The following is a 23,576-nucleotide window of genomic DNA, read 5'->3' as shown; positions in this document are numbered from 1 at the left end:
CTGACGTAAATATTGCCTTAAGTAAATTGAGACTTCTTTTAACGTTTAGATTAAAAAAAATGAAAGAAAAGAAAAGAAAATACTACATAGTTCTGTGATGGTAACAAGAAATATGTGGCTGGGCACGGTGGCTCACGTCTATAATCCCAACACTCCGGGAGACCAAGGCAGAAGATCACTTGAGCCAGGAGTTCAAGATCCATAGCAAGACTCTGTCTCTACTTAAATTTTTAAAAACAATAAAAAATTAAAAATTAAAAAAATCTAACATTAAACCAGCATAATGTAGTAAGACATAAAAAACAGTGAGTCAAAATTTTAATTGGTATTTTAAAAAGAAACTATAATTGCAAAGTCAAAAAAACCAACCTGCTACTGTTCAATTTCAACAAAGAATCTAATGACAGCAAATATGAGATCACATATATAAGATCTTTACAATACACATAATATCAAGTTGCGTTCACTTTACAAATTCCCTGGTCTTGTCTTTCTAGTCAGTCTTCATTCTTTACACAGAGGTGCTTTCCTGCTCCTAAGAAGCATATTTTGAATATGAGCTGCTTTTAACATTTTCTTGCAGGTAAAATCATTATCAGTAGACTGCCTCTTCCAAAGCCTCTGGATAAAGTCAACTGATTAACATGCTGGCACCACTCAGCGCTGAGTAGAGGAAGAGGCTGGTATACTCTTCCAGAATCTAGAGTGGGATTAACAGCTTCCCCAGTGAAAGCAATTCTTCCAAAGGGGAAAGTTTTGATCTGATCCTGTTTTAAAACTTCAACAACAGGGCCATCATGACTTTGCCCTTCAAAGAGCTTCAGTAAAGCTAGCCGCTAAAACAACTGTGGGAAGAAAAAGCCTGGACTCACATCTAAGGAGACAGAAACCTAAATGTCAGCTGTTGGTGAGACAGAAAGATGCAGGGGGTGTGGGGTAAGGGGTGGGAATCGTTTTATTTCACAGTCCCAACATCACATCAGCTCCTGTGCTTTCACCCCCGTTCTCCTGAAAGACAACTTTTTAATTACTTCACATGTGTGAAACCCAATCTTTACTTTCCTGCAGGCTGCAACATTTGAGTTCTAAATAAAGAGGAATGAAGCAATGCTTGGCCACCACTCAAAGAGTCCCACATATTAGAATTAAGAATGGCAGCAATAGGGGCCCTCCACACACAGTGGAGCAATGCTAACCTTCTTGGGGTTACTCCCACATCAATTACGGGTTCTGAAGATGCCCACCTCTCCAGCTGGGGATCAAGGAACTAACATACAACAGCAGGCTTGCGATCACTGTCCACACCACACAGTACTGGTCTGGAGGGTGGTGGGATGCAAAATCTGAAATCCTAAAGCATGTATAAAATATATACGTATGGGGAAGGCAGAAAGAACTTTATACCTCTGAACATTAATGATAGATGACAGAATTATAATAATACTGATTTTCTTTGTAATTTTTCCAAATGTTCTATAATATTCTTGTATTAATTTAGTAATTAGTGAAAAACTCAGTGAAACACAACTATTAAAATGTGACCATACAAAAACATATTTATTGCTATAAAAACTTCTACCACATGGCCTAAATGTTTTAATGTGAAGGCTATTGTTAAGAGTTATATAAAAGTGTGTGTACTATTATCTATGTTTGGAGAAATACAGTAATACACATAAAATCAAATGTTTTATACCAACTTAGTGGGAAGTAAAAAGGAATATAAAAACAATAAACCAAAATATTAACAGTAACTATCTCTGAATTGTAGTACATTGAGTGATTTTAGTATCTCTTTGTATTTATTTTCTAATCTTGATCCAATGAATATGTATGTCTTCCATAATAACAAATAACAATAATAAAGGGAGAAATCTGGTAAATAAATTGGGAATTGCCCAATAACTAAATGTCATAGGCAGCCATGTTGCTGTGGTCATGGCAGACCATGCAAATGTCTGATAACACTCTGGGAAGGAAGGAAGGGACCCTCTGAATCAGTTGTCATCCTGTGGTATAAATTCCACTTTTATTCCCTAAGTGCTTTGAGGGCTCTATAGAGGTTGTGAGTACTACAATTTGTCATCTATACCACACAACCAGAATCTGTAAAGAAGAGATCTACAAATCAGAACGTACGAGGCCAGTTGTTCATGCTTCACCAGCTACACAAAACAGTAAAGACAACAACAGACAAGATTCAATAGGTAAAAGAGAACAGACTACAGATACACTATTCCAATCAAAACATGTTGCTTAATATTTTAGTTATGCTGAGTAACAAATCTTTCGATACTTTCACTTTTTTTGTGAAATCTCTTTTTGTGTCTTGCTGAGTGTGTGTAAACATTTAATGAGTTTTTTGGGTTTTTGAATCTTGCTGGTCTCCATAAACTAAGAGAACAAGACAGTATATCCAAATTCAGACAAAAAGAGATAGAGAAAGAGTGCTTCAAACATAAGATTCAAAACAGTAAATGCTCGGAGGCAAAGAGAAATGTCAACCAAGGTATTCTGCCCGCTGAAAACTAAGAGTTTTGCTCTCGTACCTTCCTCAAACATGAGTGCTATTAACGTCCTCCACTACATCCTTAGCTTCCAAATTTGGAGACTTTAATATGCATGGAAATGACCTTTCAACCCACTCACCTGACATTTTTTCAACTTCCTCAAAATATCCTTCAGCTTAGACATACAACAAATTTAATTTCCAGTTGAGTTACTTAAAACTTACTGTCTTTAATTCTGAAATTATTCCCCTTTCACAATGACTGACTTTGCTTCCACCTCTCTTATTCACTTTGTTCTAGTCAATACATGTACTGTTCTCAGGGCAGCTGCCAGTCAGTCCACTGACATTTCTTTCTTCGTCTACCACCTCTATTCTTTCTGGCTTCACTATTTGCCCATGCAACCTGGACCCCAGATTTGTCACTGAAGGAACTGATTCCTTAGGCATGGACTTCCTTTCATGTTCTCTGATTGCAGCTATTCATGGGTTAGTCTTTCAGAGAAGTGACCAAGGTAAAGGATGGGAGAGACTAGAAACTGGCCTTCTTCTTATAAAGTTTTAATGTTTCCCAATTGCCTACTGAACTAGGAAAATCCCCCTCACTCTTGCATCCAAAGTTTTCCATTCTGTGGTCCCATTTTCCCTGTCCAGTGAGTTCCCAACTGTGCTCCATTGAGGATTAAAGGTTCCAAGGAGTTACATCTGGGTTTCTAGGAAGGCTGAAGTGGAGGCTAAGCAGTGAACACTCCAGGTTTCACCCAGAGCAGCTCCACTTTTATCTATTAAATAACAATAAGAAATTGCTTAATAAATTATGTTGAATACGAAAGTCAGAATATTATTCAGCCATTAAAAACTACATTTCAGAAAAATGTTCAGTGACACAGGAAAATGTTCATGAGGCTTAACACCATCTATGGCATTATCTAAATGCTTCAATATGTTAAAAAGCCTAGAAAAAAATAATCTAGAGGAAAACACACACCAGTGTAAACCATGGTTATATCAGAAAGACAGATTGATGGGGGCCTTTTAAACCTTCTTCTGTCTGTTAGTAATACTTTTAAAGACAACAACAACAAAAACATGTCTATGTAATCTTTTAAAAGACTAAAAAATATTTTCTTTAAAAAAAAATTATCTTAGAAAAGACTGTTCCCCCAAGGCCCTGGCTCTACATTTTCTCTTCCCTAAACCCCAGAGAGTGATTTATCAAATCTTACTCATCTTTGCCAGAGTCTTCCAGACTAACACCTGGTAGTTACCAGCAGCGAGAGAAAGAAGCCTAGACTGCTGACCCCTGAGGTTTCAAAGACAATAAAACCAAAGGCAAAGGAGAAAAAAAAGCAGGCAGGCCGGGCGCGGTGGCTTACGCCTGTAATTCCAGCACTTTGGGAAGCCAAGGCGGGTGGATCACACGGTCAGGAGTTCAAGACCAGCCTGGTCAAGATGGTGAAACCTCGTCTTTAGTAAAAATACAAAAATTAGCCAGGCATGATGGCAGGCACCTGTAAATCTCAGCTACTTGGGAGGCTGAGGCTGGAGAATTGCTTGAACCCCAGAGGCAGATGCTGCAGTGAGCCAAGATCACACCACTGCACTCTAGCCTAGGCAACAGATCAAGATTCCATCTCAAAAAAAAAAAAAAAAAAAAAAAAAAAAGAATTAAAAAAAAAAAGACAAGACAGAAAACGAAAACAAAGCACACAACAATCCTTCAGGCATGAAACATGTACATATGTCCGCATGTTGGTCTTTACTTCAATACTTCCAGAGTTACCTGCCTTTAAAGTCCTTGATGGTTAAACCTAAACTGTAAGCGACTTGTAAAAGGCAAAAATCAAAATCTGAGCAAAGAGAACATGAATAATATTATCAACACTAAGAGCTGGCACAGAGTACTTAGCTCTTCCCAAACATCAGAGATTTCCTTGTAGGCAAGAAAATTTCTCCTACATTTTTAATACTCACCAGGTGCTTTGCCTTAGCGCGTTCCTCCTCGCTTGATATCCTCTCCCGAAGGATGGCTCTGGTTAACTGCTCATTGGCAGCAGCCCTCTCTCGGTCCAGCTCTTTGGCTTGCTTTAGTCTAAAATGACAAGAATTGTCTAAGTTAGAAAAAATATTTTATTAGTTGACATTATTTTCTATCAAATGAAATAATTAAAAAATAGAAGCACATAGCCAAAAGGGTCAACAACTGAAATCATCTTGGCCCATAATCTATCAAAAAAGCAGGTATAGAAGTAAATCCCCATGTAGCATCCACCCAAGCATTTAAAATAACCAAATTCAAATACATGAAGAAGCTTATTAATTTGGCTGCCAAATATAACGAAGTTTTACAAAGTTCTTCTTATGTAAAATTAAAATCTGCCCACCAAAAAAATTCCATCCCTGGTACTTCCATTTGGCCTCTGAAAATTTAAGTAATTAACAAACTATCTAGGCCAGGCATGATGGTAGCTCACGCCTGTAATCCCAACACTTTGGGAGGCCAAGGCGAGTGGACCACTTGAGGTCAGGAGTTCGAGACCAGCATGGCCAACATGGTGAAACCCCGTCTCTACTAAAAATACAAAAATTCGCTGGGCGTGGTGGTGCATGCCTGTAATCCCAGCTACCTGGGAGGCTGAGGCAGGAGAACTGCTTGAGCCTGGGAGGTAGAGGATGCAGTGAGCTGAGATCATGCCACTACATTCTAGCCTGGGCAACAGAATGAGACTCCGTCTCAAAAAAAAAAAAAAAAAAAAAAAAAAAAAAAAAGGCCATCTACATGACAAATATTTGAAAGTAACCATCATCTCTTTCTCCAAACTTAACTCGTCTATTTACTGAATGCACACCAGGCACTGTGCTAGGCATTGAGGACACAGCGATAAACAAGATGGACGGGTCACTGTCCTTGTGAATGTTACATCACAGCAGAGAAGCCAGACATTAGGGAACTAATGAGGACACCTTTCCTCCCAGTATATTATCCCTATTTTCCAACAATTCTCATATGCAAATATGACCACACCTTTCAACTGCAGGGCTCCTCACTTCTAGAATGACTCCAATCTATCTGTTAGCTCCAAACTAAACCTAACCCTCCAGGCATACTCTAGCAAAATAAGACAGAAGAATCTTACTTCCCTAAATCTGTACATAATACTAGTTCTATTAATGAAGCACAGGATTGCATTAGATTTGTCAGTAGCCTCATCACACAATTAGATCATATTAAGTTACAACCCACTAAAACCCCTCATTGTACATGATAAAGATAAATTACTTTGGCACTGATTTTTGCCATAGTGCCTGGCACATAGAGGCATTCAGTAATCACTGAATCACTGAAGATTTCAGTCTAATCTCATGGACAAAGATTTTCTGATTGCCTTTTCTTCTTTCAGAGAATAACCCTACTATACCATCATATCCCTAAAGGTATAGCTATGCTTTAAAAAGGAAAAGTAAAATTGTTATGTTGGTGTAAGTGAAATTCTGAGTGAAATCTACTTTACACGTGTGAATCATGAGCATCAAATTCTACTCAAGACTAGCCTGTCAAATTTTAGTTTTAAAAAGATTTTTGAAAAAAACTAGAGATAAAATTTTTTGTTACTATTTTTAAATTGCTACATCATCCTGATACTCTGAAATTCTCAGAAATCAACTATAACAGAAAAAAAAATAACCTTGCAAGATATATTACAAAGTTATAATTCTTTTCCCCTAAAAATCAAAGCTGTGTAGCTTTGTGTCTTGAATAAAAAAAGAGGAATAGAAACAAATTAAAATCTGTACTTCAAAATTCTCTAATGCAAAAGTAACCTTTGGGAAACTTCCTAAGCAATAAGCACAATGACACTCATACAAACCAAATTTCTCTAAATTATTTCACAAGGACCATACAATAAATTCAGCAATATCAATGATATCAATACATTAACATCACTAGATATGTGTAATTGTAAGAGAACAGCAATAATTAGAAGTCACACCACTTCCCTAGAACAGCAGTTCTAAAAGTACAGTCCACAAACCAGCTGCAGTAGCATCAACTGGGAGTCTGTCAGAAATGCCCCTTCTCGGATACCACCCCACACTTGCTGAGTCAGAAACTCTGGGGATAGTGCCTAGCAAACTGTCTTTTCATAAGCCCTCCAGAATTCTGATGCACGCTAAAGTGTAAGACCACAGCCCTTAATTACCAAAATACACTTGTACTCAAATAAATCCTGGAACATCGAAAATGAAGTGGTCCACAGGAGAATATTGTGCAAATAACTGCTGAGGTTATCATATACAACACTGTATTTAAAGCATTTTTATGGACATCTTACCCATAAGTAAAAAAGCATTACCTATTTTTACATGTGAGGTGGAAACTAAAATAAAATAATAAAATTACTATCATTTACGGATCAACTACTAAGCACTGTGCTAGGCACTTTACAAACATATATAAAATGTTTATTAAAATGCTACTATTAGTTTATGAACATAAAATGAATTCTGTACAACTGGATTATCGTATCTACCACATTTGGTGTATCTAATTTTAAAGTACTGTTTATTTTAACAATTACTACTTTTTTTTCCATTTTAGTTTACTTATGTACGGCTTAGATTTTAATTATATATGGAGTTCTACATGGTTTAACTTTAAGAAATACAGGATCATAAGGATTTTGGTAAGTTAATGAAAAAGAAGCAAAACATGAGCACAAAAGTCTTCAACGTGATAATAAAAATAAACATATTTAGCTTGCCATGACTGATACAGATACGCAAACTCTGGGTCCAAATCAAGACTCTACACTTCCTATCTGAATAAGTACTTTATTTAACCTCCAGTGAGTCCTGTTATTCTCATGGGTAAAATGAAATAGTGTAATACCTAACTTACAGGGTTCTATATAAACAAGGCACTTAGTACAATGCCCATAACATAGTACACACTCAGTAAATGTTAGGTAAGTAGCAGTAATAATGACAGTACCCACTACGCAGGTAGGAATACAGAGAAAGCAGTGATTTTCCGAAATGAAGAAGACAATCTCCAAATTCACTAACTACAACGTCGTCTCCATCATCTTTTCCAATTTTTCACCAATAAGTTTTGCTTTATTTTTATGATATCTAAGGACTTCTAATATCACAAATTGACTCTACTAACTCCAGGAGCCTGACCCTTTCACAAGCTGCTTCCTTTCCCTCTTGTCCATAGCTCCATAAGGACAAGGATTTGCCCTATTTTTGTTCACTGCTATATTCCCCGTACTTATAAAAGTGCCTGCCACATACTAAACACGCAAGAAAAACTTTTGATGTATGCATGTATGAATGAATGAATAAACAAATAGATGGCATATTTCCAACCACAAACAAAACAAGGAAAACAAACTGCAAAAGAACAGAAGGCGATGGTATATAAGAAACAACTAGAGAGACAAACTGTATACTCCAAGGGCCTAGCCACCATGTTAGATGTGGCACATCTGTGATATAATCCCAGGCTACATTAAATAGCCTACAACAGGAGGTGCCACAACAGTCCAGAGACCCTCCAACATCAACACCTAACTATATTTGACACCTGGATTGAAAAAGGATTGGCAGTGGTGCAAACTGACCAAAAAGAATATCATTTTCCTTTCTTAATAAATTCTTATAATTTCATTCATCCTTATAAATAGAACTGCACAAATTCTCAAATGTTTTTAAAGGAATGTCTATAAATTTTTTAAAACTTTTTTAAAGGTCTATACAGTGACTATTTAAGAAACTAAATTTTTTGTCATCAGGGAGTTTGGCAGTAGGACTTTGAACAAATTCTCATTTCCTATCAACAACTTAGCTGTACAATTTAATAAGCCTCAGTTTCATCAGGTTTAAAATTTGAAGATTGAACTACTATATAATCTTATGGTCCCTTGCATGTAAACATTCTAAAAACTCTATACCTTAAACATATTATTCCTCATTCCATAAAAAATATTGAAAAAGGTGGTGGCAGGGGATAAATGAAACAGAGGGGCATTATATTATCTCTCGGGTTGATACTGTTATAATTTCTACTCGATGGGCAGATATAGTACTGTAATCCTGAGATTTCTCACTACAGTACTCAACAAAAACTACATACTGGAATTCATAAATTTATTCAGTATATAATTAGTAGGTGAGAGGGACTACTCTGGTTACTAAGAATAAAGTAGTGAGCAAGAGACACAGTCCCTACTTTCATGAGCCACGATTACAAACAACAGATGCATTATTTTAAAAAAGGTAGGTAGGTATCTATGATACTGCATGGGTGGGACTGGTATTTAACTTGGGCTCTACAGGACATTAACTGAGCAACATGGGGAAGAAGACAGTGTCTTAGGCAGAGGAAACACCAGTGGTCCAGAAGCACCAAGAAAGGATTTCCTTCAGCGAGATTCCTGTGACAGCCTTAGAAGGGTTTCTGAGGCTTGAAATCACCTCTGCAAAGAATTTTACTTGCCTTCAGATTCTTTTGGAGGACAGAGTTTCAATGGTATACTGACTGAGGTTCAGTTTTGTCCAGTGCCCAAAGATAAGAAGCTCCTAAGTTGTGCCATTTCCCAATTAAAAGCAATAGATTTGAAACTTCAAAATTGTACCATTCTCCATTTCCCCCGTCCTCCCCTCCAAAATACTGCATGGCAATTATTTTCTTCTAAGTTTCCCACTTCACTGGTTCCTGTCAATTCTGCAAAGAAAAAATGCTTATGTTTTCAGAAGCCCCCAATTCTTGTCAAAGCTTCCCCTCTGGCCCTTTGGTTTTATATCGCATGGAGCTATACTATTCAATGGCCGTCTGCGAAAGGTGGATGAGTTGTCAACCAACGTTTCTCTTTTTGAACCAAATGAGACGGTCGTGCCATCTGGGCCTCTCCGAATACTGCTGCCCAGACAGTGGAGCTATAACACCAGAAGCCACCAGAAACCATGTTGTTCAGGAAACACTTCACTAAGGAGAGAAGGCCGAGGCGCTCACTGACCAAGGGAAGGCAGGACTTTATATGTAAAGGCAGGAGATAAAATAAGTCTCTCATTATTAACTTGGGTTTCCAAAGATTTAAGAATTATCTCAAAACAAAACTAAACAGGCCAAGTATCTTAAAGAATACATTCCTTTTTTATTTATTGGCATTTCCCACTTAATATTTTAGATCTCCCACTCTAATATATTCTACATTAAGCCCCTGATTTAAGTTTCATGTAAATTTCTTTCTTTTAAATACATATCTCTCCTCATTTAAATTCTCTAGAGTTTCAAGCAAAGAAGTAGGAGTTTAGTGTAAACTTTTCTTGTTTGCATTAAGTAATTGGATAGCTTGCCTAAGCTTAATGAAACAAATACCAGTCAGTGCTGCCCTTAGACCTCAAGCCCCAGCAACTTAGCTCTTTTCCTCAGTATATTGTCAATCAGGCGAGGGACTTAAGGTACACCAGCAAAATGAATTCCTAAAAGCCAGCCAAATCTCCTATCATGAATATTATTACATGTCCTTTTAAATGGGAAAAAAATAAACTACTTATAAAATATTCAACTTTCATGGACAGCTGGTATAAAATCTATTTCTCTATATTTCAGTCCCAGGGTAAAAACTAGCCAGTTTGACTTTACTCTAAAGAAACTCAAGTTTTTAAGAAAGTAGAAAGACAATTTTAAAGATAACTTTAGCAGGGCATTAACATATTGAACTTCATTCACCTCCATAAGGGAGGCATTACTTGCTCTAGTTTTTTTGTTTTTTGTTTTTTAAACACGGCCATGCTCTGGTGCCCAGGCTGGAGCACAGTGGCATGATCTCAGCTCACTGCAACCTCTGCCTCCCAGGCTCAAGCAATCCTCCTGCCTCAGCCCCCCAAGCAGTTGGGACCACAGGTGCATGCCACCAAGCCTAGCTGATTTTGGGGGTTTTTTTATAGAGACGAGGTTTTAGCATGTTGTCCAGGCTGGCCTTGAACTGGGCTCAAGTGATTCACCCACCTCAGCCTCCCAAAGTGCTGAGATTACAAGCACAAGCCACCACACCAGCTACTATCTCCATTTTTAACATGAGAAAAACTGAGAAGTACAACAGAGGCGTGAAAGATGCTGATCTGACTTCCAAAGCCATGCTTCTTCAACCTCCTAAAGAGTAAACTTTCCTATAGGAATTAGTTTCCATTATATTACTCACCTTTGTGGTCATGTAAGGACAGTTTTAAATCTCACATTATTCACGGTTATTTTTAAATAGGCTCTTTCAAAATTTGTTTATACTACACTAAGTCAGAGTTTGCCAGAGTCTAAATTATTACCACCCCTTTCCCAAACTGGTTTGGCTTTCAATGGCCCTAAATGTTTTTCTGAATTTAGATACTGCTCATTTGGCCATCCACAAATACTTAGATTTATCTTCATATAGGCTGACACATAAGTTATTCTATACAATTCTAGCTTAGAAAATTACTTTATAATTTAATACATAAGGCCATTATACTATGGAGAGAAAGTTGATAAGAACTTCAGATAATGGGAAAGAATAAATGGGAAATGGAGATTGCTAGAGATAAAGTGATTTGACTAAATGACTTATCTAAAGTTGAACCATGACCATTATACACAGGCAATATCTAGGAGATACTGCAATGCACCTGACGCAGAAAGACTGTTTCAAACACTGAAAGAGAAAAATGAGTGACTACAACCTCAAAGGTCATTTTAATGCTAACGATGAATTTTATTTTCATGCATCATATTTTGTCAGAACCTGGTGAACTAGCATTCAAGATACTGTTTACCATCTATTTTTAAACAGAAGAGCTGAGCTGGGTAATTCAATGAAGTAATTATTAGACTACTAAAAATCATGACAAAACAAATATACAGCTTTTGATTAGTAAGGCTTGACATAAATAAGGGAATAGAGAAGCTTAACACTTCTCAGCTCAAATTGTTTCAAATCCTGGAAGAAAATACATGTGGATTGAAAATCTAAAATAAATACATAAACATGAATATGGCCATCTTAAATTTTCTTTTTTTTTTTTTTTTTTTGAGACGGAGTCTCACTCTGTTGCCCAGGCTACAGTGCAGTGGTGCAGTGGTGTGATCGTGGCTCATAGCAACCACCACCTCTGGGATTCAAGCGATTCTCCTGCCTCAGTCTCCCGAGTAGCTGGGATTACAGGCATATGCCACCATGCCTGGCTAATTTTTAGTAGAGACAAGGTTTCACCATGTTGGCCAGGCTGGTCTTGAACTCCTGACCTCAGGTGATCTGCCCACCTCAGCCTCCCAGAGTGCTAGGATTACAGGTAAAAGCCACCACATCCAGCCTAAATTCATATATAATATCTGCATGTGTGACAGAAAAAGAGTTAGCATTTATTATGCTTATTTGTGCCAGGTACAAATGTAAGCATTTGACAGGTGTCACTCATTTAATCCTCACAACAACCCTATTAAATCAATTATATTTCAGATGAAAAGCTGAGGCACAGAGAAATTATGCAAAATTGAGGCTTACAGAACTTATACGTACAGCTGAACCTTCAATAATACAGGTTTAGACTGTGTAGAACCACGTATGTGCATTTTTTTCAATAAGTATATTGAAAATTTTTTGAAGATTTGCAGCAATTTGATAAAACTCACAGATGAACCACATATCTATAAATATAAATAAAATTTTAAAGTATGTCATGAATGCATAAAATATGTTAATTCTGGTCAGTTTTATCATTCTCTATCATAAAATATACACAAATCTATTATTAAAAAGTTGAAATTGGCCAGGCACGGTGGCTAATGTCTGTAATCCCAGCAATTTGGGAGGCAGGTGGATCACCTGAGGTCGGAGTTCAAGACCGGCCTGGCCAACATGGCAAAACCCCGTCTCTACTAAAAATACAAAAAATTAGCCAGGCGTGGTGGCAGCGCCTGTAATCCCAGCTACTCAGGGGGCTGAGGCAAGGAGAACTGCTTGAACTCCGGAGGCAGAGGTTGCAGTGAGCTGAGATCACGCCATTGCACCCTCCAGCCTGGGTGACAGAGCGAGACTCTATCTCAAACAAAAAGTTAAAATTTAACAAAATGTATGGCACCATCTGCAGTGAAGGGAAATGTAAACAGATGTAAAGATGCAGTATTAAGTCATAACTGCATAAAATTAACTATAGTACATACTGTATTGCTATAATTCAGTAGAGACCTCCTGTTGCTATTGTAGTGAGCTCAGGAGTTAGAGTATCTGCTTAACACACTATGTGATGCTAATCATCTCCGAGTGAGCAGTTAGTCTCTCCAATAAATTGCAGGCTGCAGTAAAAAGTGATCTCTTGAGGTTCTCATGTCTTTTTCATTGTGTTTATTGCAATACCATAACTTTGCATCACATCATGGGACCCATACAAAGTGTCACCAGTGATGCTAGAAGTGCTCCCAAGAAGCAGAGAAAAGTCAAGATATTACAGGAAAAAAAAAAAGTTGAATTGCTTGATAAGTACCATAGATTGAGGTCTGCAGCTGCAGTTTCCTGCCATTTTGAGATAAGTGAATCCAGCATAAGGACTGTGGTAGAAAAAGAAAAGAAAATTCGCAAAGCCTTCAATGTGGCTATGCCAGCAGGCACAAAAACCATGCGTGTTTTGAGAAATATCTTTTAATCTTGTATTGAAAATGCAACTTTTATGTGAGTGCTGGATTGCTAAGAAAGGCTTACCCTATAGACTCTAATGAGATTTGAGGAAAAGTCAAGTCTCCATTATGTGACAGCTTAAAGGCGAATTTAATACCAGCAAAGGATGGTTTGATAATTTGAGAAAGAGGTTTTACTTAAAAATGTCAAGATAATAGGAGATAATAGGAGAAGCAGCTGACCAAGAAACAGCAAACCAGTTCCCAGATGCCATTAAAAATCATTAAGAAAGGATAACTGCCTGAACAGATTTTTAATGCAGACAAAAGTGCCCTATTCTAGAAAATAAATGGCACGAAAGACATAAATGAGTAAAGAAGAGACGCAAGTACCAAGATTTAAGACAGGAAGGGATAGGCTATCTCTATTAGTTTTGTGCAAATGCAGTTGAGTTTATGGCACGATTGTCCTTATCCATAGAGCTGCTAACCCCTGAGCCTTGAAAGGAAAAGACAAACACCAGCTGCCAATCTTTTGGTTGTGCAAGAAGGTCCTCACAATAAAAACCTATTTTCTGGATAGGTTCCATTGATGATTTATCATCGATGATTTTTTCTGAAATCAGAAAATACTTTGCCAGTAAAGGACTACCCTTTAAAGTTCTTTTGATATTGGATGAAGCCTCTAGCCACCCAGAACCCCATGTGTTCAATACTGAACACGTTAAAATGGTGACTTACCCGCAAACAGAATATTTTTATATCAGCCTGTAGATTAGGGGGTCATAAGGACCTTTCTTCATCAGACGTGATAATCTATGAAAAGGACTGTCAACGCTATGTAAGAGAACCCAGACAGAGAAAACATCATGAAGTCTGAAAGAATTACATCACTGAAGACGCCACTGTTGTTCCAGAAAAAGCCATGAAAGTCATCAAGCCCAAAACAACAAATTCCTACCAGAGGAAACTGTGTCCAGATATTGTACATGATTTACAACAGAGCCAGCCAGGGAAATCACGAAAGAGATTGTGAATATAACCAAAAAAAAGGTGGGGGATGAAGGGTTTCAAGATGGACCTTGGAGAAATTCCAGAACTAACAGACACCACACCAGAGCAATTAACAGAAGACGGACAACATGATGGAGATGAGTGTTTTCGAAACACCGCCAGACGATGAGAAGATGTAGAAGCAGCAGTGCCAGAACACAACTGACATGAGACAACCTGGCAGAAGGGTTCAGATTATCCAAGACTACAAATGACTTCTTTTATGACAGGAACCCTTCTAAAATATAGTCACTGAAACTAAAGCAAACAGTGGGAGGAGAATTGGTACCACGTAGAAACATTTTTAGAGAAACCAGAAAAAGCAAAAAAAAAAAAAAATCAGACAAATTATAAGGCATTTCCATAATATGCCTGCCTGTCCTTTCATCTTTTCTGCCTCTACCACCAGAGACAGCAAGACTAGCCAACATTCCTCTCCCTCCGCCTATCCAACCTGAAGACAAGGAGGATGAAGACCTTTATGATTATCTACTTATACTTAATAAATAATAAATATATTTTTTCTTGCTTAAAAATAATAAATATATTTTTCTTGCTTATGATTTTCTTACTAACATTTTCTATTCTCTAGCTTACTTTATCATAAGAATACAGTTTGTAATACATATAACTTACAAAATATGTGTTAATCTACTCTGCTATTGGTAAGGCTTCCAGTCAATAGATGACTATTAGCATTTCAGTTTTTAGGGAGCCAAAAGTTATATACAGATTTTCAACTGCACAAGGGATCAGTGTTCCTAACACTCACATCATTCAACGGTTATAAGAAACTTACTCAAAGTCAAATTGACCCAAAATAAAACCAGTGAGAGGTATAGCCAGAATGAAACTCAGCCAAGTTCAGAGCCTGCATTCTTACAGAAAACACCCACACCCACACCCACACGTGCGCGTGCGCGCACACACACACACACACACACACACACACACACACAAATATAGAGATACCATTAAAATCCATTAAAATAAGTGGCATGGGGGTAGAACTTTCCCTTACGTACCACTGTAATCCCCACACAAAATAATACCTGGCACTTGGTAAGCATTCAAAATGTATTTTGAAAGAATGAATACAGAATGTGGGCATATTTTTATAAATATCATGGAACATAGGTACTCTTTATTTAATGATTATTTAGCAATATATATTTTACATAATGGTAATTTAGCAATACATTAAATAAAATGGGTTCCTCATCCACAGATTTAACCAATTGGGAATCAAAAATATTTAGGGAAAAATAAATAATAAAAGCCAGGCTCGGTGGCTCACGCCTATAATCCCAGTTACTCAGGAGGATGAGGTGGGAGGATCACTTGAAGCCAGGAGTTCAGAACCAGCCTGGGCAACACAGTGAGCCCCCATCTCTAAGAAAATTTTTATTTAATCGGTCAGGTGTGGTGGCACCTGCATGTAAGTCCCAGCTACTAGTGAGGCTACAGCAGGAGAATCGCTTGACTGCAGGAGCTGGAGGCTGCACTGAGCTATGATCACACCACTGCACTCCAGTCTGAGCAACAGAATGAGACCCTATCTCTAAAAAAAAAAGCAAGAAAATAAAAAATAATAATACAATTTTTTAATATACAGTCTAACAACTATTTACATAGTGCTTACATTGTATTGTAAGTACATCTAGAGATGATGTAAAGTATATGGGAGGAAGTGCACCAATTATATGCAAGTACTATACTATTTTATATAAGGTCCTTGAGCATCTGAGGGTTTTAGAGTCCTTAGGGATCCTGGAACCAATCCTCCCTGCATATTAAGGGAGGACTGTATTTAACCATCATTAAGTCCTGGTTCTGAACAAAACCAAGAGGACATTTATTTTGGTCATCTACATTTCTGTGTAAATACCATTGAAAATGGCACTCAGAATTTAAGTCAAGGTTTCCTTCCTTTCCACAGGAACATAGAAAAGGTGATTTTATTTTAATTCACAATAAAATTTTGTCACTATCTGAAAATATGTCTGCATAGCTTCAAAATGATGCAAGAGGAAAAAAAAAAAACTCAACCCATAACTGAAAGCCCAGGACTATAATTATGGATTACCTACAGACATAATCCTAAATAGCTTTCATCTCCCCCTTCCAGATGATTGCCTCCCATTTACACATTGTACATTACTTTATACCTAAAGTCCCTATTTCAGTTCTCATTTGGGAACAAGTACCACCTGTCCCAGATGCTCTTCAACCTTCTTAAATATTTTCTCCTACTGTACTGAAAAATACATTTATATTTGAAAAGTATTCTGATTTTAGTTCATAAGTTAATGTTACTATATCCATGGCTCCTGCGCCCACTCTCTCTCAGAAATTCACAATCAAAACTACCTAAGAGGAAATTACACAACACCACAAAGCATCCTAGTCTTCCACTACTGAAATGACCTATAGCCACTTCTTTGTCTGACTTGAACTGAATATTTAGAGGCATCTTAAACTGAGACCATCAGCTTTTTACCTCAAAGTGCACATCAAACGTCATAATATTCAATATACGGGTGAATAATGGTGGGAATGGGGAGGTAAAGACACCACCATTAAACCGTGTCTTATCAGCAGGGCTTAATGGCCAACGTGGTGAACTCCCACTATACTAAAAATACAAAAATTATCCTGGTGTGGTGGCAGGTGCCTGTAATCCCAGCTACTGGAGAGGTTGAGGCAGGAGAATCTCTTGAACCCGGGAGGTGGAGGTTGCAGTGAGCCAAGATCACACCGTTGCACTCCAGCCTGGGCGACAAAAGCAAAACTCCATCTCAAAAAATAAATAAATAAATAACCTGTTTCACAGAAGTTATGTGAGGGTCATGCATGACCTGTTACTATTGTTTAGAAAGTATTTATACCCCTCCTCAAGGATCCTCCCCTGTAGCATCCTTCACTGGAATGGGCACTGCTGCTGTGTATTTACTAAGATGCTGGAGATAGACAATCGTGAAGTCAGTTGGAAGAAAAAGGAACTGAGGTCAAACACAGACATCCCCGGGCAAATCCCTTTCATGAGCCCTGCTAGGCAAACTATCAACTCCTCCTGCAAGCAGCGGCCCCATCCAAGATGGGCAGCTTGAGCCCTGGACAGATGACAATGTGAAATGGCTTCGTCCTGAAGACAGAAACTAGGACAATAATCCTGGTTCCATGACCTGAGAGACACGGGTTGAGTCTCATAAAGAGGACCGTAAGCTATGAAATAATGTAAGAATCTCAGTACACTTATGTAGACAAAATATACATCAAGTCTTTTATATTGTTTTGCACTTACATTTCTTTTTCATAAGGGACACATTTTTGCCAGGACTCGAATTTTGAAATTATGTTCATTGATAAGGCTAGGAAAACCTTAGGCCAGATAAAGAGATGACATTACCATTGTAAGCCCTATGGAGGAAAACAATCAATAATTCTCCTCTTCTTTCTGATTTCAAAAGACCTTCCAGCTTGAACCAAACTGCAACCTCTCACCCTATACCTGCATTTAGCTTCTCAGATGTGGGGCTGAGAGAGGTGGATGTGAATGGCCTTTCTGCTCCCCTACGCAGACACACACATACACACACACACACACACGCACACAACCTAACTCACTCTGTCTCTTTTTATACTAGATGTGCTAAAGGTTAAAGCTTAGCATGCTTCTCCACGAAGCCAGAGTAAACATTTTCAAGGAAAAAATAATTATGCAAAGACCCTTATTATTTTTGTAAATCAACTAAACTTTGAATTTCTAATCATTTTTGATTCATACATTGAGCTGCTAATTTGATTGATGCATAAAGGTTAATGGCTGCTGTCTTTATAAACTGTGCTTGTTATTACATAATTTGTTTCTTTATTCTGTTTAGTGTTTATAACCTTTGATTGTACCTTTTTTCGTGTTTCTTTCTGTTTGGCACAACTTTGCCAATCCATTAATTTTTAACCTTTATTAAGGTTAAAACAAATTACTTTGTTTTAACTGCATTTCACATAAATACATAGCTCTTATTATGCATGTGGTGGCCTTGATGTTTAAATAGGTAATTGTGCTCAGTCACAATTATTAACAGTATAACTGATATATTTATTTCTTCCATTTTATATCATGTTTAATACTAATTTTACTTTTTTCCTTTTCCTCATTTTCCTGGTTGTATCAAGTTACCATACCCTCCCCCTAACTCTCACAAAAAAAATTTCATACTCTTTTCTCTACTATCGTTTAAAAACACAGTTATAAGTTTTCCTCAAACACTACTCCTGCAAACCCAGTAAGATGAAATCATTTGAATACTTTGACTTTCCCCCAGACCAGTTCTGAGCTAAGAGTTCAGTGCTTTGAAACTCATAAAGCTCTTAGTTTTTTTTTTTCCTCAAAGATTTTTCTTCAATTTCGAGAATCTTTATTAGCACTTTATGAGACAATCCCAGTCTATCTTTCACGTACACAAGGCAAAGACTGATCCTCAGGGGTTCAGGGGTGCTTCCCCTCCTCTTCATCTTCCCCTACATGGACGTCTCTGTTGTAATTAATTTGGTTAGAATTATTTTTTAAGTATTATCCTAAGATGGACTACTGTGTTCAACATTTGGCTATGACTCTCAGCTTCTCAGCCCTCTTCTGCTCTCTGCTTCATGATGTTGGGGCTGGCGGGGAGGGCAAGGTCTCTAAACACATTTCTGCTACATAACTGGGGCCCTACTAGGACCCAACAAGGGAAGCCAGAGGGAAACTGCAAGGCTGGTGGAAGAACAAGGAACTGTTTCCCGTTTGCTTCCTATCGCGTCACTCGGGCCTCACTGCTTCCCAGCAGCAGCAGCACTTGCTCCTGCAGCAGCAGCAGTTGAGTCGAGTCTGCACTTTGTTCGCGCTGAGTCTGCTTGCAAAATCAGCCTCAGTGCACCCCATTCTGGAAACATTGACCCTACCTACTGGCACACTCTTGAAAATCTCAGTCCCAGAACCACAGGTCTCTCTCCTATGAGTTCAGAGACAGCAATCTACCAGCTAGGAAATGCCCCTTCCTCGGAGGTCTGAGCTACATCCCACAGAGCCTCTCCTCCAAGCTTTAATGTTTTAACAACTACCTCTTCCCATTGCTCCCCCAGTGCTACATCTGAGATACCTTGGAGCTGCAATGTCCAATACAGTCCCCATTAGCCACATGCGGCTACTGAGCCCAGAAAAGTGGCTAGTCCAATCCAAGACTTGCTTAATCATAAAATAAACACTGGATTTTGAACACTTGCTATGAAAATAAACTTTATACTCATTATATGTTATGATTTTAGAAATACTGAGAAAAAATAGAATTATTTCTACCTTTTTTACTTGTGATAGAACTAGTAGAAAATTAACTACAATGATGGTTCACATAATATTTCTGTTAAACAGTACTGCTTTAGAGTTACTTTTTTTGTTTGTTTTTGCCTTTTCAGCTCTTAAATGCCTCATTAACAATTCTTACATTAAATTCTCTCTAAAAAATAACTGGTGTGTTTGATCTCCTTAATGGACTCTGTCTGCTAGAGTTAAAATTAATAAATTTTCTAAACCCTTGCATATCCATGGTCCTCTTTTTCACCCTAACAGCTGAGTGAGAGCTCAACAGAGAATTCTGGGCTTGCAGTCCTTTTAGGTGTCATTCCATCTTCTAGCTTCCACTCTGGCAGAAGAAAAGCCTAAACCCAGGCTGATCCCATTTCCTTTATAAATTAGTGTTCTTTCTCTCTGGAAGCTCATAACGCTTTCTCTTTACCCTTAGAGTTTTGAAATTTTAGCAGTCTATGACTAGGTATGCATGTTTTCTCCTCAGTGCCTCCTAGAATAAAGAGTCCTTTCAATTTGCAGACTCCAGTTTTTCTTCAGCTCAGTGAAATGTTTTATATCATATAATTATCACCTCCTCTCAAACTCTTCCCTTTATCTCCTTCTAGAATTTTGGTCTAATTCATCAAATATAACATGCATGAAGTTACTTTCCTCCGCTCTTCACTATCTATGATATCAAAATGCAACTTAAAATTGAGGGTGTATTAAAATCAAGTAGCAATCGTTGTCAAAGCCACAAACATCAAAGCGCCACTGAACTATTCCAAGAGTTCTTCCAAGATACACCTCTTCTAAGCTCTCATTTGTCTCTTTCTCTCTGCCTACTGTGTCCCATAGATGACCCCTTCTTTTTCATCTGCCTACGCACCAGAGCTCAGGTCCCACTGTTGGGCTGCCTTAGGTGGAAGGATCCACTAAGTGGTGGGGGATGAGGCAGCCTCTGCTGCTGAGGCCCAGTGGTATGCCACCAGCTGATGAGTTTGCAGCCCCCTGTTAAGAAAACCTGGAGAAAGTCTCTCCCCATCCCTCACCCACCCAAACCACTTGACGGGGACATGAAACCAAAAGATTCTCTCAGGAACAGTCACAGAGACTGGGGCCAACGGGCCAACTCTGTTGATCCCTGCACTTTGCCAGAACTAGCCCAATGGCTCACATCCATCGTCAGATGTGCTTCTGAGAAACAGAGCTAGTGGCGAGACTGAAACTGATAGCAGAAGGTGCAGAGATGCTTCAAGCCCCCAACTCCCTAGAATCCTCTCCATTTTTAAAATGTCTGTTTCATCTTAATGTTTTAACATTAAAGGGTTAAAGAATTTTAGGGCAGAGTTAATAAGTAAAAAGTGCAAGATAGGGCAACCTGGGGCACTGTACATTAGTTCTTACGGAAATAATTTCCTCGTACCATCTTTTCACTATAGCCTACATTTTTCTAAAAAGAAACCTTGAGGTTTCACATAGCCCCCTCCCCCACTCACTGCAAGTACTATACGAGGTCTTTCTATATACGTAGGATGAAAACTGAACACCAAAACAATCAAATAAGAGAAATTTGATATAGACAGACAGAACAACATGGTCCAGTTTTACAGCTCACTAACAATCATCAAACATAATGAAAAGGCAGGTCTTAGACAATCAAGAAACAGATGGATTGCCTATATTTCAGAGCACAGCTTTGAGTAAACATTACACAGAAGTAAGTTCAAGATTAAACTTCATGGCCAGCACCTATTCTATAATGTTAGCGAAAAGGGACACCGCCAATTACTGTAAAGGTCAGCCAATCTGAGGGAAGAGTGATACCCGTTTTTGAAAGCTAGGAGTCTAATGAAGTTCTATGAGAAAACACAACCACCCCTCTCCAAAGGAATATATGCTGCAAAACCAATTTTATTCTCAAAAACTGTTTAAAACCCAGTCCAGCAAAAGGATAAATCGTCTCTTAAGAATCAAATTTTATATCATTGAACACAACCACAATTGTTATTATTAGCTAGTTAAACATAGGCCTTAGAAAACGATTTCCAACAGTCTTACTTCTGAATAAAGATGGCCCTATATTTTTTACCTCAACTCCTTACAACCTCAAAAGAAATATCAAGAGTTGAAGGGGCCTTATCCCTTAGACCAAGCTCATCTCTCTGTTGAAAGTCACCTTGGCATACACAGAGAGACCAACAGACAACATGAGCACCCACCACGCCTGCTCCACAGCGCATTCTCCTTAGATCACAGCAATCAATTTCATGCCTCTCTGACACTACTTATCTGCAAAAAATTCATTCCTTGACAGATGTTTTATTTCTAGTATTCCCTATGAAATCACGCTAAAAAAATTCAAACACAAATACATTGATTTGAAAGCCACACTAGGCAGTATACTAGATTTTAATTTTCACCTCAAAATGGTAGAAACATGTATAGAAAGAGGAAAAAAAATGTGAAATTTGGTAGGATTTTCTTTACTGTCATTTTAAGATAACTCCTGTTCATTTCCTTACTTGGTATTTTCTTTTTTAAAACCATTTTATTGAGGTATGATTGACATACAGAAAGCTGCACATACTTACACATCTTGATGAGTCTAGGAATAAGTAAACACCCATGAAGCCATTCACTACCATCAAGGCCATTAACAAGTCCATCACCTCCCAGAGTTTCCTTCCGCCCCCTTAAGACCACTTAATATATAGTCCACCCTCCTAAAATTTAAGCCTATAATACAATATTGTTAGTTATAGGCACTATGCTGTATCCTCACTTGGTATTTTCCATCTTTGACTCAAAAGTGAAATCATAGACATACTTCAAGAAAAATTACCATTCAGAATCCACATCCAAGACAAAAACAAACAAATGAAGTAACCTGAAATTGAAGTGCATTTAAAAGCACTTTTTGTGAATCTAATGTCCAGGCCATAGTGTGAAGCTGTGGAATCGGCCGGCAGGAGACAGAGCGTAAAACCTAGGCTTTGCTCTTAAGGTGTCTACAATAACACGCAATTCCAACTCATTCTAACAAAAGGCCTATGTGCTCCTTCATTTTTTCACCCATTCATTTGGTTATTTTTAGTATTAACAATTTTAACATACAAATTATACCATTTTAACTAAAAATTATGCATAATATTCCACTACCAATGATATTATAATAGCTACCATTTGTGAAGTACCTCCTTGTGCCAGGTATTTTAACAGGTGTTTTATGTATGTTATTTCATTTACTCCTCACAAAAATCCCACATAGTAGTTGTTATTCCCCATTCAGAGCTAAAGAAACCACAGCTGAGAGAAGTTCAATAGATTACTCAAAATCACACAGGAAAACATAAGGTGGAAGGTGTATTCTAGATTTATGGTGAAAAAACCAAATAGCTAGTTACTATGCTACATCTTGATTATGTGAACCAAAACAGACCCTCAAAGTAAAATGCTCCATGTTCTGATTCAAACATTGATGTACATGTCTCGTCTTTCTTCTTTCCCCTAACGAAGCCCACCCTTCTGTGGTCCTTTTGTGCAGGGCACTGTTACATGTTCTCCATCCAACTGGCCCTAAGGCAACTGCAAAAGCACATATAGGTATTGACATCACAAGGCAACAAGTGGCTACCAGGTGACCCAGAACGTGTTTCCACTCTGTTTTACCCCATTCTCAGAGTCCTGAGCTTCAAAAATACTACTAAAAAGTTATCCCAAAGGTACAAATATGCATGTAAAATTACATTCTGTGAAGAAACATAGAACAAAATAGTCCAATTGACTGACTATGAAATACTACGTATAAGATTATACCGTACAAAAATGAAAAGAGGTTTATGTTAGGTCTCTTTCCCTTTAGAGTTGCTAAAATTGAGAAGGTAATAAACTAACGTCGGCGTTGCTTTGTAAAGGTATCAGTGCCTATGCAGTCCCCCAGATTGAATAGTACAGAGGTAGCAATCCTTCCAAGCCCTGTCGCTAATCAGCAACCTAATGTGGAAGAGAGAAGCAAAGGGAAGAAGCAGCAG

The 23,576-nt window shown here is 38.0% G+C and overlaps 1 protein-coding gene across 5 annotated transcripts in view; it reads right to left on the bottom strand.

Annotated features, from left to right (window-relative positions):
- The window catches only part of CHCHD3 (coiled-coil-helix-coiled-coil-helix domain containing 3), a 1,241,194-nt gene that overhangs the window by 189,870 nt on the left and 1,027,748 nt on the right, over positions 1 to 23,576 (bottom strand). For 4 of the 5 annotated variants that reach the window (XM_050782484.1, XM_050782483.1, XM_050782487.1 and 1 more), the window contains one exon: positions 4,484 to 4,601. In XM_050782484.1, coding sequence (XP_050638441.1) covers positions 4,484 to 4,601 — 118 coding nt within the window. Of the gene's footprint in view, positions 1 to 4,468; positions 4,602 to 23,576 lie in introns of all 5 variants that reach the window. The other variant, XM_050782485.1, reaches the window with a different exon arrangement.

The sequence above is a fragment of the Macaca thibetana genome, chromosome 3 (genome assembly GCF_024542745.1).
Source record: "Macaca thibetana thibetana isolate TM-01 chromosome 3, ASM2454274v1, whole genome shotgun sequence".
Taxonomy (NCBI): domain Eukaryota; kingdom Metazoa; phylum Chordata; class Mammalia; order Primates; family Cercopithecidae; genus Macaca; species Macaca thibetana.
This window is presented reverse-complemented; position numbering and strand designations above follow the sequence as displayed.